Below are 20,898 nucleotides of genomic sequence, written 5' to 3'. Positions count from 1 at the left end.
AAAAAAAAAAATAAAATTCATCTGGAAGCAGAAGAGAAAAAAAAAAAATAAAAAAAAAATAAATAAATTAGCCCATGTATATTCAGTTCATAGAGCAATGAAGCAAAAATTAGTGGCAAAAGAAACCACAGAAATTATGCAAACACTCCTGGAAATGAAATAATATACTCCTGAAAAGTCAATGGGTCACAGAAGAAATTAAACATTTCAAGAATCAAACAATAATGCCAATACAACATAGCAGGATGTATGGGACACAATGAAAAATGGACCTATAAGGGAAGTTTATAGCTGTGAATACCCACATCAGAAAAATAGAGCAAGCCCAAATGAATAACCCAATGATGCACTTCAAGGTCCTAGAAAAGCAAGAACAATCCAAAACCATAGGCAGTAAGAGGAAGGAAAATATTTTAAAAAGCCCAAATAAGCAACCTAATGATGTATCCCAGGTTCCTAAAAAAATGAGTTCAATACAAATCCAAAGGTAGTAAAAGGAAAGGAAGGAAATTATAAAGCTCAGAGCAGAAATTAATGAAACTGAAACTGAAAAAATACAAAGAATTCAACCAAACAGCTGGTTCTTTGAAAGAATAAACAAAATAGACAAACCCTTAGTCAATCTGCTGCAAGATAAAATAGGTAAAATTCTTAAAGCCATAGTGCAGGCAAGACTTTTGGAACAGAAGCCCAATTGCACAAGAAATAACAAATGGAATTATATCAAATTTAAAAGATTCTGCACAACAAAGGAAACAAATAAAGAGATAACCCACAGAATGGGAAAAAATTTTTGCCACCAATCCCTAGAGGATTAATAACTAGTATATAAAGAATTGAAAAGAAAAAAATCAGACTCCTCTCAAAAGACCCAATCAAAAAGTAGCCAAATAAAATGAATAGATACTTGTCAGAATAAGTATAAAAAGTTGATAAATACATGAAAAAAATGTTCAATATTGCTAGCCATTACAGAAATGGAAATTATTATTTTGGGGGGCATTACCGGGAAACAAACTCAGGACTTCATGCTTGCCAGGCCAAAAATGGAAATTAAAACAACACTGAGATTCCATCATACTCCACAAAAAATAGCTATCATCAAGAAATCAAAAAGCAACAAATGCTAGTGAGGGTGTGGAGGAAAAGGAATCCTCCTACACTGTTGGTGGGAATGTAAAGTAGTACAACCATTAGAGAAGTCTGTACCGAGATTCCACAAAAAACTGAAACAAGAAATTCCATTTGCCTCAGCTATTCCCCTCCTAGTTTTCCCAAAAGAGTTCAAGACATATTACAGAGATACATGCATATGCATGTTTATAACAGCACAACTCATAAGAGCTGAATCTATGTCCATCAACAGATGAATGGATAAAGAAAATGTGGTATTTATACACAATGGAGTATTCTACCATAAAGAAGGATAAACTTAAGTGATTTGTAGGGAAATGGCTGCATCATGAGACCATAATATTAAATAAATCAGACACACAAACTTAAATATCATGATTTCTTTTATATGAGAAACTCAAAATAAAAATAAATTAAAAAGCAAAATAAAAGATAACACAAAACAAGGAGACAGATCTTTTGCAAAAGGGAAGAGGATCAACAGATGGAGAGAGGGGAAATAGCAGGAAGAGAAGGGGATAATCCCAAGTGCTGGGATTACAGGCATGCACCACCACGCTCGGCTGGATTGGGTTTTTAAAGACATGGATTTTAGACTCATAAAGGATATGTAACCATGAGCAATTCACTTAACCTTTCCTCAGACTGCTCAAGCTGAAATGAAAGAAATGGATTATATGAAGTCTTTGCTCCTGTGTAACCATTTTACTATCATTCTGTAAAAAGTTATTCTCCACAAGGTGCAATCTAGAAATAAATATGCAAAGCGTCCATACATGGGACCACTCAAACACACTCCATTTTTATCTAAAAAGAAACAATCTCCCAATTTAAAAAACCAAAGGTTTCTAAATGAGCAAAATTCTTTCAAAATTGAATGACAATAAAAAACACTAGGTTATTATTTGTAAAAATAACATTTACTGCTTATGTACCAAACACTGTGCTAAAACATCTCACAAGTTTTGCCTCATTTATCCTCCCAATAATCCTAAGAAGTATGAGTGCTGAAGTTCTCCAATTTTATTTATATTATAATTATTATTTTTTGTTTTTTGACACACAGTCTTGCTGCATAGCTCAGACTAGCCTTGAAGTTGTACCAATCATCCTGTCTGCCTCCCAAGGTATTAGGACTACAGGCATGTATCACCATGCTCAGGTTTTTAATTCCAAGTTTACAGATGAAGAATCTGATACTAATGTGATTCACTTAGCAAGAGGCTGTACTGGCACTTAAACCTAGACCAGCTAATCACAAAGCCCACACTTCACTCCCGTGATCACCAGATGTTCAAGATGTATGGTTATTTTAGCATTTAATAGTGGCAAAGAAACCTATTTGTATGAAATAACTACAAAATGAGTATAATCAAGTAGGCCGAGGGAGAAGTTCAGGAGTATCATTAACAGGACAGATAGAGGAGGAGCCATCTTGGAATATTCACCGCTTCACAAAGACTTACTGAACTGATTTCCTGCTGGGACTCTTGAAGGTGCTGTTGAAGAGGTTCCAGCTGAGCCTTTCCTGACTCCACACTCTCCTCTAATTCTGCTGTTTCTTGTTGTAGGAGGCTCAGCTCTTCCCTCGCTTTGGCCAGTTCTTCCTCGTAAGTCGAGATTTGTGATTCTTGACTAGTTATTTCAGCTTTCAAAGATGAGATCTGTAATAAAGAGAATAAGATGAAAGGGACTTAAAGAAGAGATATCATTAGAATATTCTATAATTCAATACATATATTTGTTTAGTTTACTATTTTGCTGTTTTCAATCTATGTTCCTGATAGAGAAGAGTAACTAAGGGAAAGAAAGGGGAAAGTTGCAGGCATTGATATCACACTTCAACCAAAACTTGGAAAAGTTCTGTCTTTCTAAAAGTGTCCTATTTCTACAAAAGAGGGCCTGGAATTTCTTTTTTTTTTTTTTTTTTTTTGGTTTTTCTCCGGTACCGGGAACCGAACTCACGACCTTGCGCTTGCCAGACAGGCGCTTTGCCGCTGAGCTAAATCCCCAGCCCGAGGGCCTGGAATTTCTGATGAACTTGACTCCATCTCTCTTATACGGCCAACTACTGACTAGATAGCCACTGAAGGACAGCAACAACAAGCAGAGAATGTTTTCATCTTAAGCCAGTAAAAGCAACCAAGACACAGACAGGTAGCAGTAAACAGCCAGACATTACCAACTGGGCCTCCTCTGCACATTTCTTTCTGACTTCTTTGAGTTGCTCCTCTAGCTGGGCTTTCTGCTCGTCCAGTTCATCAAGGAGTTCCTGTACTTGCTGCTTCTGGGCCTGTAGTTTTTGCAGATTAACATTCTCCCTTTGAACTTCATCTTGAAGATCCTGATATGCAAGAAAATTAACAGGTTTGTTCTTTTTGTGGGTAGGGAGAGGTTAGTGTTTAAGTCTAACAAGGGAAAATATAGTCATTAATATACTGTGGTGGTAGACTACAGCACACATAGCTTTACATACAATCTTTACTTGAAGATCTCTTCCTTAGATTCCAGATTCAGATATTCAGTTTGCTTACTCAAATCTGTACTTGGATGTCTGATGGGTTTCTCTAACGTGTCAGAAATAGAACTCATAGCCTTTCCCTCAAAATCTGCTTTAACCTCAATCTTCCCTCGCTCGGTTCCTATGGTCAAAAAACCGTAACATCTTCTTTGGCTCCCCATTTCCCCACATCTTATCTACAACCTGTCAACAAACCCTGTTGTTACTTCCTTCAAATGATATTCAGAAATGAACCAATGTTTTTTCCAGTGCTGGTGAAAGTCACTTTCATCTTTCCCATGGACTGCTGCCTTCCAACTATTTACTTTTTTTTTTTGTACCAGGAATAGAACTCAGGACCTTGCGTTTGCCAGGCAGGTGCTTATGCCGCTGAGCTATATCCCTGGCTTGCCTTCCAACTATCGAACCTTCCAACTTCATGCTACTTTTCTGTGTATTTTCAGCATCTCAGCCACTACTGACAGCCTAGGTCAAGTATCACATGTTCTCACTTGTATGACGTGAGAAAGGTGGTCTCAGAAGTGGAAAATATAATAGTGGTTAGAACAAATGGTTAGAAAGTGTAGGGGTGAAAGGGATGGGGAGAAGATAAACAATGGGGTGCAGCTGGTAGGAAAAATAATTTCTAACATTCTACAGCACAATAGGATGACTATGTTCGATGATAACTTAATATTTCAAAACAGCTAACAGAGACATCAGCATAAAGAAATATATGTTATCTGAGGTAACCGATATGCCACTCACACTAATCTGATCATTACACAGTGTATCCATGTACTGAAATGTCACACTGTACCATATAAACATATGTATGTTAATTAAAAATAAAAACGTATTTTAAAAATGAAACAAAAGAAGCAAACAAAATAAACAAAACCAAAAAACAACTTTTGTCAAATCAGGTCATTTCTCTACTCAAAACCCTACTGCCTCTCCCTCTCACTACAAAAACTCAAGCCCCGATGAGGCCCCTACATGATCGCGTCTCCCAACTGCACTTCCTACTGTCTCCTTCTTTGCTATCTCGACCACACTGACACCTACTTAAAGCATATAATTCAAGGCTTTTCAGTATATTTGGGGAATTCTGCTATTATCACCTCAATCGTTTTGGAATATTTTCATCAATGCAAAGAAGAAATCCTGTGCACATTAGCAAATCACTTCCCACTTCCCTCCTGACCCTCCCCATCGCTGCTGTCCTGGGAAACCACCAATCTGCCTTTTTCCCTTTATAGATTTGTCTATTCTCAACATTTTACATAAACAGAATTATACAACATGTGGCTTTTGTGACTAGCTTCCTTCACTTAACATAATGTTTCTAATACTGGCATATAATTATTTTAAGTAGCTTTACTGAACTATCTATGTAATTTATTTATTGGGGGGGTGGTTTTGAGACAGGGTCTCATTTTGTAATTCAGGGTAGCCTTGACCTCACTATGTAGCCCAGGCTGGCCTCCAACTTGCACCAATCATCCTGCTTCAACCTCCCTAGTGCTGGGATTACAGGTGTGCGCCACCACACCCAGGCTGAGACATAATTTATGCAACAAAAATTTTGTCCATTTTAAGTATACGAATAAGTTTAATAAATTCATACACTTTTATAACTATCATCAGAACTGGATTTTTAAATACTTCCATCAACCCTACATATTTCCTCAAACTCTTTTTTTTCCCTCATGCTCTTTTGCAATCAATCCTTAGTTCCATCTCATGCCTCAAGCAACTCATGCTTTTGTCACTATTCTGTAATAATTTCCCATGGAATCATGTAATATGAAACCTATTATACCTTGCTTTTTACATGTAGTGCGACATATCAAAGCTTCACATGTGTTACTGCCTTAAAAGATGCTTTTCCCATCTGTTCCTTTCCACTGCTGAACAGCAGTCTACGACATGATAGAGCAGTTAACACAGACATTTCAACTCTTCCTAGTTTTTGTCTATAACGTTTCTGAGAATAATAGTGTGTATAATTTATTTGTTTATGGTCTCTCTCCCACTAGAACGCATGTCAGTTTCATGAATCTGATGAGTCCGGGACTATTTCTCAGCCGTATTCATTGCTGTATTCTCAGTACTCATTATACAGAACATATATCATAAATATTTTGGGAATGATGAATGATACAGTGAAGATGTAAATTCTTTCCTAATTAATCTACGTTCCAATGAAAACCATAACAAGGTTTTTCTTTTTTTTATTTTAAAAAGGAAAAAAATCCCCAGAATTTCAAAACAAGATAATAGGAGAGTAACAATAATTAATACACTGAATATTATTATCTTCAGAGTAGTACCTCAGAGTACAAAATATGAGCACAAGGTATTGTACAAACAATATCAGCACAAACCTTTAGAGTTGGGGATATAGCTCAGTGGCACAAGCACCTCACCTCACAAACCTTTCTTTTCAATGAACTAAAGAGAAACTAGCAGTATGGGGCAAAAAAAAAATATATATATATATAACAAAGATATATATATATATATATATATGTTATATATATATATATAACAAAGATTTTCAAGGAATCTGACAAGCAAATTCTTAAAAACATTTGGCAGAGTAATGAAAAACGAGAACATTATAAAAATTTAAAAGAATTTACCCTATTAATATCATGAACTATTAGAAAATTAAAATAAGACAATTTGGTACGAATGCAAGGATAGACAAAGATTTCAAAGGAACAGAAAAGAGAATTTAGACAGACCTCTAGGCATATACAGAAAAAAATGGTCCGAAGACATTAAAACTAGGAGAGCCAGGTGTGGTGGCGCAGGCCTGTAATCCCAGCACTTGGGAGGCTGAGGTAAGAGGATTGCTGCAAGTTTGAGACCAGCCTGGGCTACAAAGTGAGCTCAAGATGAGTCTAAACTGTATAGTGAGATCTGTCTCAAAATAAAAGAAAAAAAAAAAAATCAAAATAAAACTAGGGGAGCCAGGCACAGTGGTCCATGCCTATAATCCAGCACTTGGTGGGAGGCTAAAGCAGGAGGATTGCATCGAGTTCAAGGCCAGCCTGGACTACATAGCAAGACCCTGTCTCAAAAAAGAAAAAAAGAAAAAAAAAAAAAAGGGAGCGGGGAAAGCAAACTACTTAGTACCTGAGGTTTTGTATAACCATTTGGGAGAAAATTTTAAACCAAATCTAAATCATACCAACAAGAAAAATTGATTTTTGAAAGTGAAAGACAAACTTTAAAACATATAAAAGAACATGTAGATTTCAGTGTAGAAAATGATTCTTAAACAGAAGAATTATTTTACAAATACCATTATTTATTTAACATCTATGTGCCAGAAAAGGTTGTGGGGCCAGGTTGCTGGAGTCTGCACCAGCTTACCTGCCCTAGGCCAACACCTAGGCTTTGGCCTTGGAGGTGGAGTGATGCCTCCAGTGTCCACTTGCCAGTAAATCCCAACACCGAGGTGTAGACCATCCAGTATGAGAGGCACTGGTGGTGGCAGCCTTGCAAGAGGAAGATGATAAGGTGTCGTGCCCCATGCAGGCACTGGCTGATTCTGACACCAACTCATCTGTGCTGGAAAGAAGTATAAACTGTGGCAACACTGAGATTTTCTGACACGTGCCACTCTAAGAGGAGTATCTCAAGAAACAAGAGCTGAAGGCGGCTCACATAGAAACTATGGCAAAATTAGAGAAAATGTACCAGAATAAATTCAATATAAAGGAAGTTCATCCAGTGACCACCAAGGATGATGTTCTTAGCAACTCTTCCAGTTCTGTATTAGAAAATAACTCCTGTCACCCTGTTATGTTAATGGTATCACTTTCGGAGCCAGATTTAGGCCAGCCTTCCTCCTTGTATACTACGAGCATCCCAGGAAAAACGAAATGCTAAGGAGCTCATCCACAACATGTGGAAAAACTTTTGGGATGAATATTATATTCAGGGTGAAGATACTGACTTCCAAGTAGCTGAAAAAACAAGGAAGAAACCAAAAGAATGGGAGCCCACAATTACGATACCTGTACCTTTTTTCAAATGATGATTGGAGAAGAGAAGAAAAAAGAAGAGGCCATGAAATCTAAATTATATCAGAATAGTATAGAAATTGCTCAAAAAAGAAGATTCCAAGCATAAGAAATTTCAAACCAATCCAGTTCCTCTGAGTGTCCTTCTTTCCCTTTATCATGAGCTAGTTAAGCAAAATGAAGAATGGAGGAGGGCTGGGAAGGAGAAAAACAACTCTTTGGACCTTACAAAAGCCATTTACATCTATTGCAAGGGAGGAACAGAGGTCAGCAGCCCGGGGAAAGCAGCTGAGAGACTGTCTTAGGCCTAAAAAGAAAACATACTGATTTAAAGCCAGACCCCTACCTCAATCTATTTATTGTTCAGCTACCAGTAACAAATTAAAAGAGCTCCTTAGAAACACCAGGACACAGCTGAGAACCCAACAGCTTTTACAGAATTCATCCCCTCTGCCTCACAGATCAGGTCACAAACGTGTCAGGAAACCCAAGGGTCCTGAACAGGCTGGAAAATTAAGGAGTAAAAACAAGGCCAGATCCCAGACTCCTGATGTTGAAGACCTTCCTAAGGAATGTAAGAAACGTTTCTCAGAACCCAAATGTCCAAAACTCTCAAGCGTTGGAAGACCACTTGATCTTTGTGTATCCTAGGGTAAATCGGCTGAGAGGGAGAATGTTTTGGCAGATGAAAGAAATTCAGAACACACACGTTGCCCTCATCTGTCTCCAAGGCGGAAGAAGTGCAACTGCAAGGCTGGTGCCTTGCAGGTGCAGGCTTCTAGTGCCCACAGCATCCTCCAGAGGATGAGGACAAGCTATCAGGAGATCACTTGAGGAAAAGAAAATGTTGGAAGAAGAAACTGGATCTTAACTAAGCAGAAGCAAAGAATGAACAAGCTGTAGAAACTCCTGACAACCCGGGATAAGGCTTATGATCCACCTTGAAGTTTAACTCAAATGTCTAAATCCAAAATAAACTATCTCAGAAAGAGTGAAAAGAAAAGGAAGAGAGAATACCAAAAAGAACTAGAAGAGAAAAAAATCAAAATGAAGCCACTATTTGAAATAGTTTCTCAGAAAAATGCAAGAATGGCAGCAGAAAAGCATTACTCTAACAAACTAAAAGCACAAAGAATATCTGAGTATGTTTCAAAGAAAAGCAAAAGTAGAGATTTGAGTACTTCAATCAAGAAATGAAGAGTTTCACTGAAGATAAAGAAAATTTTAACCAAGAAAAAGTAGAAGAGAGAGAGAGAGAGAATGGAGAAGAAAATTTATTTATTTATTTATCTAGTTAGTTAGTTAGTTATTGTGGTACCAGTAACTGAACTAGGACCTTGCAATTGCCAGGCAGGCACTTGTGCCGCTGAGCTATATCTCTAGCCCAGAAATTATTTTATTGATACCAACAGTCAAGACCCTTGCAAAGATAAAGATAACAATGCTGAAGAGAGTGGAGAAGTATCTGTTGAAGAACAGAATTGCATCAGCTGGGCCTCCTTTCTGTGCCCTGGCTGCTATTGCAGCAGCTGCACCTGTGATGTGAGGACGTCTATGGAGACATCTCCTATGTGTGCAGTGCTGCCGAACAAAGACATTACAGTCAAAGAAGGCTGAATTCAGATGACTGGTGATTTGATAAGTTACAGTAAAGTTTTCCCTGTTTTGTTGTTTTTTAGAATTGCAAAATATGGTCTGTTTGATATGATAATCTTGTATTTTTAAAGTATTTGGAAAAAAGGTTTGAGAATTACAGTAGTCACAAACTGATAAGTTAAAAAAAGTAAGTACTCTATTTGGTAAGGAAAGGGGCTTTGGATTGAGAAGAGAGCTGGGCATGATGGTGCAGGCCTGTAATCCCAGCACTTGAAAGATTGAGGCTAGAGGATCACTGTGAGTTGAAGGGTGGCCTGAGCTACTTAACTACATAGGAAGAACCAATCCCAAACAAAACAAAAAACAACTGAGAGGACAGAGAAGTATTTGGCCTCTGGTGACATATTTAAAAATACAGTATTTCTAGAAAACATAAATTAATAAAGATTTTAAATTATAAAGAAAAGGTTATGGAAAAGTAAAAAAATACAAGGGAGACCTTGAGAAACAGACAAAAGCAGTGCCATTATTATGATGGCCATAAAACACTGCAGCCAACAGGGCCTAATTTATGTATCCTGTGATAATCAGGGTTCCTCATTTGAACCATAGAAAACCATCTGAGGGCTGGGGATTTAGCTCAGCGGCAAAAGCGCCTGCCTGGCAAGCGTAAGGTCGTGAGTTCGGTTGCTGGTACCGGAGAAAAAACAAAAAAACGAAAAAAAAAAAGAAAACCATCTGAATGAAGGGTTTCCCATCTCTCATAGAAATGGTACATTCAGGGGCTGGGGATTCAGTGGCACAAGTGCCTGCCTGGCAAGCACAAGGTCCTGAGTTCAATTCCCAGTACTAAGAAAAAAGAAAAAAATGACGTGAAGAAATGGTACATTCCTAGTACCATTTTAGATGCATGCACAGGAAAAGTTAACTGGTTACATACAAAGGTTTCCTTAGAGAATTAGGGCTTACCTCTAGGAAACACAGGTAAGAAACCAGTTTGATAACTCTAAGTAAGACATAGTACATGTCAGAAGATTTGGACAGAGACTTCAAAGTGGGTGAAGTAAAGCTGTGAACACAAATTTCCAAAAACAGTATCTTTTTAATTACTGTGGAACCTCAGTTCCTGAACTTAATTCTTTCCATGATTCTGGTCACAAAATGAACTGGAGGAGAACTGAATCAAATTCAGTGGTCAGGTTCAATGTTAACCTTATGGAGAAATTTGATATGATTTTTGTCCAATTTGGTTTGCAAGCAGAATAGTGGAAAGAATTAAGTACATGAACTGAGGTACCACTGTACATGCCATTCAAATGTTCCAATAATCACTGATGAGAATAATAATCTAAAGGATAGGGGAAAAAAACCACCTTGCCAGTTTCTGAATTGCTGTATGAATTACACAACACAGCACCATCATCATAATAACTACTATGTTAAATGGCCTCTACAAATGTGCTCAGTACTGTTTTAGGTTCTTTATATAAGTCAACTCATTTATAACTCATTTAACAGACCTATGAAGAAGGTACTAACATTAATCACATTCTATAGTGAAAAAAATACAGCACAGACGGTATCTTCATTACTTTGCTCATTACTGAGATAAGATATCCAACAGCTGAAGTTCAAGGAGAAAGTTTTTTTTTTGGTTTTTCTCCAGTACCAGGAACCGGACTCAGGACCTTGCGCTTGCCAGGCAGGCACTTTTCCGCTGAGCTAAATCCCCAGCCCCAAGGAGAAAGTTTTATTTTGGCTCACTGTTTGGAGAGGTTTCAGTTGATAGTTAACTGGTTCCAAAGCAGAGTGGCATGGCAGAGGGGCATCACAGAGGAGAAACAGTCCATGGCAAAGCAGGGCAGGCAGAAAGTAGCCAGCAGTGAAGTAACAAGTAGCAAGCAACAAATGACCCCGGCAGCCCTCTTTCTGTTCCATATATTCTGTCCAGGCTACCTGTAGCATTCACACCCAGGGAGGGCCTTCCCATTATCTACTCCCAAAACTATGCCAAATCTATCAGTGGACTAATTCAGTAATCACACACCCTTGATCCCATCCTCATACACTCTAGATCCAGCCACCTCTGAAAAGCCCTCCTGTGACCACATGAGGCTCTGGGAGGACATCTAGATACAAGCCATAATAGATGGACAAGTTATCATTAGCAAACAATGCATTCAAACCAGGTCCCTGACTTGAAAATATGAGGAGTTCCTCCAAAAGCAAATCTTACACTGTACATGATTTTTCTCCCCAATCTCCTGCTAAGAAAACAAGACACCTCTGGAATGTGTTGGTTCAGTGATACAAATGAAGTGTGAAAGGACAAAGCGACTGGCACAGGCAGATTCCATCACAGAGAGAACCTCTTAAGTGTGCACCCCAAGAAGGCAAGCCACAGCCAGCCTGGAAAGAGAGCTGGCCAGTCTCATGCTGGAGATGGGCCCGCCCGGCCTCCGTCTGCCCAAAGAGCACTGTCACTTCTAGAAGTCATTTTAGAAATAAATGTGTAAGCCGCTGTGGAACTAAGTGGCAACCTTACCCAACTGGAAATGGAGCTTTCTTTTGCTATTCCAAGAGAAAACAGAGGCATTCTTTTATTTAACATATCTGAAGAATTTCTCTGGAATAATCATTCCACTAGCTTGACTTGTCCACAAAATGTGTCCACCAAATAGAACAACTGGTCAACTTTGCACACAGTCTGAGCTTTAAGCATCATCCTATATTGTTTGTAGATGAAATGTATCACACATATGTATGCCATTACTTTCCAAATACACATAGATGCTTTTGTGATTAAATAAAACACCAAACAATGCTTGCTTGTTTTTTTTCCTGGTACCAGGAATCGAACTGAGGACCTTGCACTTGCCAGAGAGGCACTTGTGCCACTGAGCTATATCCCTGGCCCTAAACAATGCTTTCATAAATGATTGCTTTTCCTCTATTTTCAGCTTAGCAGCCTAAAAATACTATCATACGATGTTCTGTTCTAGAAAAATTCCTTTAGAGATGCCAAGACAATAGAAAATTGTGAAAGACTCCTCTCATATTCTATGTGGTCACCATTTCATAATGGTGAACTTTAGCATTTTGTCACTAATTTAATGGCATGCCTAAATGTTTTTCATGCTTAACTTTTTAACCTTGCCTATACTATTTAACTGATCCATACCTGAGTTATCAGTATAGCTTTAAATATGCACATAGCACCAGACTTCAATAAACCCACGGTGAATATATACAATGGCTTAGATTTCTGTTACGTAGTCCAGTGACTTTAGGTTCATCTTCAATTTTCTCTCTCCATTTGTGCACATCTTATAAGGACTGCCTTAAAAATCTCTCTTTAAGCTGTTCATCAAGTTATTCTAGTTTTCATTGTCCCTTTGCTGATTATTGACATTTTTTTCCTACTTCAAATGTCCAACTTTATTTTAAAAAGAACACCTAACTGTAAAGGAGGTTTCTTTAATCATTGTTATTTTTTAAATATAAGATATAATGTATGAGACATTAAAATTTTAAAATCTAAACCCTAAATTCTTCTTCTATTATCTTCTTTTTCTCATATCCATCTGCAACTCAGCCTCATAATCCCTATTCTTTTCCCACTAGACAATGTACTTTAATGACCTTGTGCCTTTCCGTAAGTCATTTCCTATCTTCAATGTCCTTACAAATTATTGGTCTAGAAAGTCCTTATTCATTCTTTAAGCCCAGTGAATGAAATCCCCTCTGATCTACCACAGTCCTCCTTTACTTGTGCTCTTATGGCAGTCTCTTCCTAAGCTCTACTGTCATGTTACTACCCTGTATGGTGGTTACCTCTAACATAAACTGCTGAAGGACAAAATCCATGCTTTGTTCTTCTTTGAACTTCCAAAATCTAATATAATTTGTACCACATTCCATTAATGACTGTAACTATCATAGAATTTTAGTATTTGACAGAAACAAAGGGGAAATATGCCTCAAATAGAAAGGACTAACATTCTTTTAACATGATGTGAAAAGCTTTTCTGTATTTAAACAGACTTAAATACTAATACTAGCTTCAAACTGACCTATGACAAATTTTTTTAAATCTAAATAATACTTACACATCTATACTTTTCAGTATTTTTATAGTCTATAGACTAAGGCATTCTGACATTATAATTTTTAAAGTATTTTTTTAGAATTATAATTATATGGAAATAATCTTTGTTATGTCACTGCTATGTATACATTTTCAAGTTTGTATGTTTGTTTTTTGCATTATGTTATGTGCTACTCTTATCTTTAGGAAGGCAGAAAAAGAGTTTTACCTTAACACAGTACAGTTCTCCCCTGGCATCTGGTATGTGAGGACAGAATGGTACGTCACCAGGGGATATTGATATCTATGGATACTCAAGTCCCTTATATAAATGACAGTATTATATAACCTAGGTACACCCTCTTATGAACTTTAAATCATCTCTAACTTATAAAACCTAATTTAGTCATGCCTCATTTTATTGGACTTTGCTTTATTAAATTTCACAAAGACTGTGTTTTTTTGCAAATTGAAAGCTTTTGAAAACTCTGAGTTCAGCAAGTCTATTGGTGTCATTTCTTTTTTTTTTTTTTTTTTTTTGGTTTTTCTCCGGTACCGGGAACCGAACTCACGACCTTGCGCTTGCCAGGCAGGCGCTTTTGCCGCTGAGCTAAATCCCCAGCCCCTCATTTCTCTAATAGTGTGTTTTCACTTTGTGTCTTTGCGTCACATTTTCATAATTCTCACAATATTTCAAATTTTTTCATTATTGTGTCTAACATAATCTGTGATCACTGATCTCTGATGTTACTACTGTAATTCTGGGGGGGGTGTGACATGAACTATGCCCAAACTTAAGTGCTATATATGTCCTAATCACTCCACCAAACCATCTATTCTCATATCTTTCTTCCCCTCTTCAGGCCTATTTCCTGAGATACAATATCAGAATTAGGCCAATTAATAATTCACAATGGCCTCTAGGTGTTCAAGTGATAGAGGTGCATCTCTCTCAATTTAAGGAAATCAAAAGAGCCCACTACTAAGACCTACTTCTCAGAAAAAAGGATTCCTTTCTAAGTATTCCCACCCAATGACCATGCATTCGGACACTCAAAAGAACTAATGGAGGGCCGGGGATATAGCTCAGCAGCACAAGTGTCTGCCCGGCAAGCACAAGGTCCTGAGTCGATTCCCAGTACCAAAAAAAAAACCAAAAAAAAAACTAATGGAGATGCACAAGATTAAAGTTATTTTAATACCTGTTAACACAATATCCATTCTACAGCCTACAGATCAAAGAATAATGTCAACTTCCAAGTTTTAGTATTTAGGAAAGACATTTTAGCCTGGTCTGGAGGTGCATGCCTGTAATCCCAGCACTCCGGAGCCTGAGGCAGGAGGATTATCATGAGTCTAAGGTCAGCCTCAGCTATATAGTGAGTTCAAAGTCAGCCTACTGCATAGTGAGACCCCATCTCAAAAAAAAAAAAAAAAAAAAAAAACGACATTTTTTAAGGCTTTACTTAACCACCATAGGTAGTGATTTCTTTGCTGGATATGGATAAAGTAAACTGAAAACTTCAGAAAAGAATTAATCATTTTAGATGCCATGAAGAACATTCTTAATCTATGAGAAGTCAAAGTATCAGCATTAATAGGAATTTCAAGAAGCTGATTACAACCCTCAGAGATGACTTTGAGAGGTTCAAGATTTCAGTGGAGGAAGTAACTGCAGATGTGGCAGAAACAGCTAGAACTAAAATTAGAAGTGGAGCTTCAAGATATGACTGTATTGCTGCAATCTCATGATTAAATTAGTGAAGAGGAGTTTCTTCTTCTGGACAAGCAAAAAAAGTGGTTTTTTTGGACAGAATCTATTTTTGGTTAAGACACAGAACATTGCTGGAATGACAATAAAGGATTCAGAATATTATATAAACTGGAGGAGGGTGAATGGAAGGAAGGGAAATGGGGGAAAAGGGAAGAATCAAGACAGACTCTGTACAAGTACATTCCCTATGATGAATATGATCATTATGGATATCAAAAGTATACCAATAACACTAATTTAAAGACACACACATGCAAAAAAAATTATATAAACTTAGTTCACAAAGCAGCAGCAGGGTTTGAGATGTCCAACTTCAACTGTGAAAGGTCCGACTTCAACTGTGTTTTCCTGTGGGCAAAATGCAATCAAACAGCATTGGATGCTAGAGAAATTTTTCATAGAAGAGCCAAGTAATGAAGGAAACTTTACTGTTCTTTTAATAAACTGCCACAAGCCACCCAAACTTGAGCTACTATCACCATGATCAGCAATCAGTATCAAGACAAGACCCTCCACCAGCACAAAGACTGTAACTTGCTGAAGACTGAGATGATCATTAGCATTTTTTTAGCAATGAAGTTCCTCCCTCATCCTGAACTGGGGATTAAACCCAAGGCTTAGTCCTTTTTATTTATTTTGAGACAAAGTCTTACTAAATTGCCCAGGCAGGACTTGAACTTGTAATCTCCCTGTCTGTGTGTCTCAAGAGTGCTCGGATTAAATGCATGTGCTTGACACAGTATTAATTTTTAAAAACTGAATATAAAGGCAAATATATCATGACCATAAATACAAAACCATTTATGTATGTTCTTAGAAAATACAGCAATGTGTTAACAACAGTTCTCTCCAGAAAGGCTCACTTTTTTCTTTCTAATACTTCTGTGTATTTTAAATTTACTGTGACAATATCAATCAATCAAACTGAAGATGTAATTAAAAACCTACGAACAAAGAAAAGCCCAGGCTCTGACAGATTCGCTGTTAATTCTACAAGAAATTTAGAGAAGATCTAATACCACTACTGCTCAAAGTCTTTAATGAAATTGAAAGGGGAGCAATACTCACAAATTCATTCCTGGAAACAAGTATTGCCCTCATACCAAAACCAGAGAAGAACCCAACTAAGAAAGAGAATTACAGGGCAATCTCCCTAATGAACATAGATGCAAAAATTCTCAATAAGATACTGGCAAACACAGTGCAGCAAATCAACAAGTGGGATTCATCCCAGGGATGAAGGGATGATTTAATATTTGTAAATCAATGAATGTAATACGCCGTATCAACACAGCCAAGGACAAAAACCATCTGATCATCTCAATAGATGCAGAAAAAGCTTTTGACCAAGTCCAACTCCCATTCAAGATAAAACCCTACAAAAAACTGGAATAGATGGTCTTTACCTCAATCTGATAAAAACCATCTATGACAAACCAACAGCCAACATCATATTAAATGAACAAAAACTGAAAGCTTTCACTCTAAAATCAGAAACTGTCATCTTTTTTTTTTTTTTGGTTTTTCTCTGGTACGGGGAACCGAACTCACGACTTTGTGCTTGCCAGGTAGGTGCTTTGCCGCTGAGCTAAATCCCCAGCCCCTAAGCTAAATCCCCAGCCCCACTGTCACTAATCTTATTCAGCATAGTTCTAGAAATACTAGCCAGAGCAATTAGACAAGAAAAAGAGATAAAAGGCATAACAATAGGAAAGGAGTTAAATATCTTTATTTACAGATGATATAATACACTACACAGACAATCCCAAAAACTCCACCAAAGATTTCTAGATTTAATAAGCAAATTCAGTAGTGTAGCTGGATACAAAGTCAACACTCAAAAAATCAATAGCCTTCCTGTACACAAATAACAAACTCACTGAGAGAGAAATTACGGAAATAACACCTTTCACAATAGCATCCAAAAAAAAAAAAAGGAAATACTTAGGAATCAATCTAAGGAAGGAAGTAAAAGACCTCAACATTCAATACTACAGTACCCTGAAAAAGGAGATTGAAGAGGATATCAGAAAATGCAGAGTCAGGCATGGTGGTGCACAACTGTAATCCCAGCACTCAGGGAGGCTGAGGCAGGAGAATTGTTGCAAGTTCAAGGCCAGCCAGTAAATGGATGCACCTTGAGACCATACTTTTAAGTGAAATAAATTGGACATATGTGTAAATAGCATTGTATCTCTGGTGTGAGAAACCAAAGTGTAAATAAGGACCAAAATATATCATAGGTATTGCAAAACAGGAAGAAAATGTCCAAATGGGGAGGGAAACAAGGGGGTAAGGGAACAAGGGAGGAGGAAAGGGGAAAGAAAAGAAGGGAAAAGTTAAAGAAAAAAGACAAGAAAAAATGGAAACAAGGGTTTTATAAATGGGGAATGAAGGAGGGGCTGAAGAGAGGGTAGGGGAATGGGGGAAAAAAAGAAACAAGTTGTATCATGTACAGGCACAAATTTTCTATGATGAATGTGATCATTATGTGTATCTAAAATGTACCAATAAAATCTGTTGGAAAAAAATAAATGAATACTATGAATCCATACTATGTCTGTGTGTCTCAAGAGTATGTATTGCCTATATATATATATTGCCTATGTATAGGCAATACTACAAATACTATGAATCCATATTTCTTTTACAGTCAGAAAATGCAAATTTGCAGCTATCACTTTACTATGTTTTCATACCAATGCAAAAATATTCCGAAGACTGACGTATGTAAAAATGATCAGTAGTAAGATTAATGTTGACTTCCTTCAATAAGCTGACTGATTTCTCAAAAACAGTATTTTTGGTGAGCCACTTAAACATAACTTTAGAAGACAGGCTTACATAAGAGGAAAGGGAATAAACAAACCAATATAATATTTACTCATTCTTTGCCCTATGTCTTTCAAAGAGCACACACATTTCACTCAAATTTCCTTTTCTCACTTCTTAACTGCAGTAAAAATCCACATAGTAACACAAAGGTACAGGCCTAAAGGAAAAGGTTACTGAGCAAATGCTTCACATTAGTAAAATACTTCAAGCAGAATAGATGTTCATTTTAAAGTTCACGGCAATTATTGTTTCTCCATGTCTATTTGTAAATACGAAAAAAGACCCCTATAATATTCTAATACAAACTGACAAATAAAAGGATCTTCATTTTCAGTACGCAGATTTAAACTCTTAAAGTGCACAGAGTCAAAAGGAACAACTGCAAATGTGCATGCCAGGAGAAATAAAAATCAAATTTCACTGCAAATTTATTTGTAGGGCAACCTTCTCACTGCAATGTAATTTCCGTATCATTATCAGTACTGAGATATACTTAGGTATCTTAGTCTGATACAAATTTGCTTATCTTGAAAGTAAGTAAAGGGAAAAGATATGCGTCCCTCCCTACCCTGCACTCTCCACCCTGCCATGCCCATAAGTAGGAAGGTGGCAGGTTCTAGTGGCCTTCTACTGAACTTGGGTAATTTTTTCTCAACCTTAAGTGTATTGACCTCAGCACTTTCAATGCCATCACTAGAGTGATTGAAGGTACTTGCAGATGTCTTTCCTAGTTCTGCTCTACTTCCTGTGATCATGCTCTACTTGCCTCCCACTGTTATCAACACCAAAAAAAAAGGATAGCAGCATTTAGAGAACAGAAAGGATGAAATGGCTATGACTAGTATAACAGAGTTCCAAACTCTGTTTTAGAAACATGCCAAAGGAAGCCACATCCAAGATATCCCATCCAGGAATGAGGGGACACTTGAGCTAGGAACCTTGAATTTAAAAAGAAATTTTAAAAAAATTAACAGTTTTTCTAGAAATCACTCAAAACTGCTGAAAATGACAACATTATCTCCACCCCTCCATACCCTCTAAAGTCCTGCAGGGGTAGTGAAAATACAATTTAAACGCAGAAAACTCTTAGATATGTTAAAAAGGATAAAATAATTCATCTTAGTAACCCAAGTCAGATGTACAACTGAGTAACTTTAAATTAAATATGAAATTTAGTAATATGAATATGTTTATATGTTTCACATAAAATAGAGTAAAAATCTAAAGGGCATTAATGTATGAATAAAACACTTTAAAAAGTATATATAAAGACATGTACTTATAGTAGTATGCTTATACTTAGAGAATTAGTAAAGAGAATAAAAGAACCTTTGAGTATTTTTGGTAATCTCATTTAAAATTGCTAATTATTTAATTTATTTTTTTTGTTTTTTGTTTTTTTTTTTTTGGTTTTTCTCCGGTACTGGGAACCGAACTCACGACCTTGCGCTTGCCAGGCAGGCGCTTTTGCCGCTGAGCTAAATCCCCAGCCCCTAAAATTGCTAATTATTTAATTTAAAAAGCACCTTTAGAGACTAATCAAAACCTACAAATAGGGGATATAGTTCAGCGGCACAGCACCTGCCTAGCAAGCCCAAGGTCCTGAGTTCGATTCCCAGTACCAAAAAAAGAAAACTACAAATAATCAGGTACATTATATACATATTCAAAAGACTGGTTATTATTATTGAAAAAATAATTAATTATAGAAGATCTTTAATTCAAAAAACAGAAAGGGAGCTAAGCAACTAGGTTGAATGTTAGAAAACTCCACAAAAACCTGGCTTTATACCTTAATTACATGCTTTCCAATGTGTTCTAAAGAGAATTACTTGTAGGAAAAGAATGCCAAGCTCAAGCATCTAATTTCATTTTGAAATAAAAATAAGCCATCCCTCTTCCTTGGGGCGGGGGATAAAAAAAGCAAACTAACTGAATTAAAATGAAAAAATATGACAAATTACTCTAAGTTACTTACTGACTTTGACTGAAGAGTTTCAAGTTTCTTCTGCATGAAGCTAATTTGAACATCATGCTACCAACCCTCTCTGCCTCTTGTTTCTGGGTATGTCTTTCCTATTTTTAATTTCAAGTACAAAATCAGTCTACTAATTTCTATTGTGAACACTTCTTAAATATACTTCCACCCAACAATATATTACCAAATACAGTGAAGAAGATATGTGTCTTGGTCACTTTTCTCATTGTTGAGACAAAATATCTGACATCTCAAGTTAAAGGAAAAAGGTTTATTTCATTCACAGTTTATAGAGGTTCCAATAAGGCAGGGAGGCATGGCAGAGGGGCACCCCAGAGGAGAAACAGTTAACTGCAGGCAGAGAACAGCAAGGCAGCAAGAAGCAAGGAACCAGCAACAAGCAGAGACCCTCTTTCAGTCCCTTACATCCTATTTAGGTGACTCACCTTTAGGGCAGGTATACTCACACCCAGGGTGGGGCAGCCTTAATCCTACCACAGCACCATGAATCAATCCCAGCATCATATCCTTAATCCCAGCATCATATACCCTAGATCCAGCTACTTCCAAAAAGCCCCACCTATGACCACCTGAGGCTTTCGGGTTACATCTAGACACAAGCCATAACAGTATGATACAAGGCACAATTTCTAAGCTCAAAGAGATCATAATGTTGGGTGAAAGATGACTTGAATCAACATACATACTGAACAAGATAGCCCTGTAAATAGAAGTAGACAAGCATGCCTCTGTGAAGTCCAAAGAAGGAAGGACCGGCAAGTTTGTAAAGTAGTTGGATTTGAGCTGGCCTGTAAGGCATGAGTGGAGTTCACATAAACAAGAAAGGAGCATTCCAGATTGCAGCAACAAAACCTACAAGCAGGAATAAGAAGGAAAAGGCAATGTGTATGGTACACAGGCCAAAGCAAGACAATAAAAATGGGACAGTAAGAG

The 20,898-nt window shown here is 37.2% G+C and overlaps 1 protein-coding gene and 1 pseudogene across 4 annotated transcripts in view; one reads left to right on the top strand and one right to left on the bottom strand.

The window, feature by feature from the left end:
- Eps15 (epidermal growth factor receptor pathway substrate 15) overlaps positions 1 to 20,898 on the bottom strand; it is a gene marked incomplete at its 5' end in the record, with an annotated part of 118,529 nt that overhangs the window by 41,184 nt on the left and 56,447 nt on the right. For all 4 annotated transcript variants that reach the window (XM_013521700.1, XM_013521701.1, XM_005398604.2 and 1 more), the window contains 2 exon segments: positions 2,601 to 2,798; positions 3,317 to 3,478. In XM_013521700.1, coding sequence (XP_013377154.1) covers positions 2,601 to 2,798; positions 3,317 to 3,478 — 360 coding nt within the window.
- On the top strand, positions 5,567 to 8,939 carry LOC102020316 (annotated as a pseudogene).

This window comes from Chinchilla lanigera, unplaced genomic scaffold (genome assembly GCF_000276665.1).
Source record: "Chinchilla lanigera isolate Chin_1 unplaced genomic scaffold, ChiLan1.0 scaffold00063, whole genome shotgun sequence".
Taxonomy (NCBI): Eukaryota; Metazoa; Chordata; class Mammalia; order Rodentia; family Chinchillidae; genus Chinchilla; species Chinchilla lanigera.
Note: the sequence above shows the minus strand (reverse complement) of the source record. Positions and strands in the feature narration are given on the sequence as shown.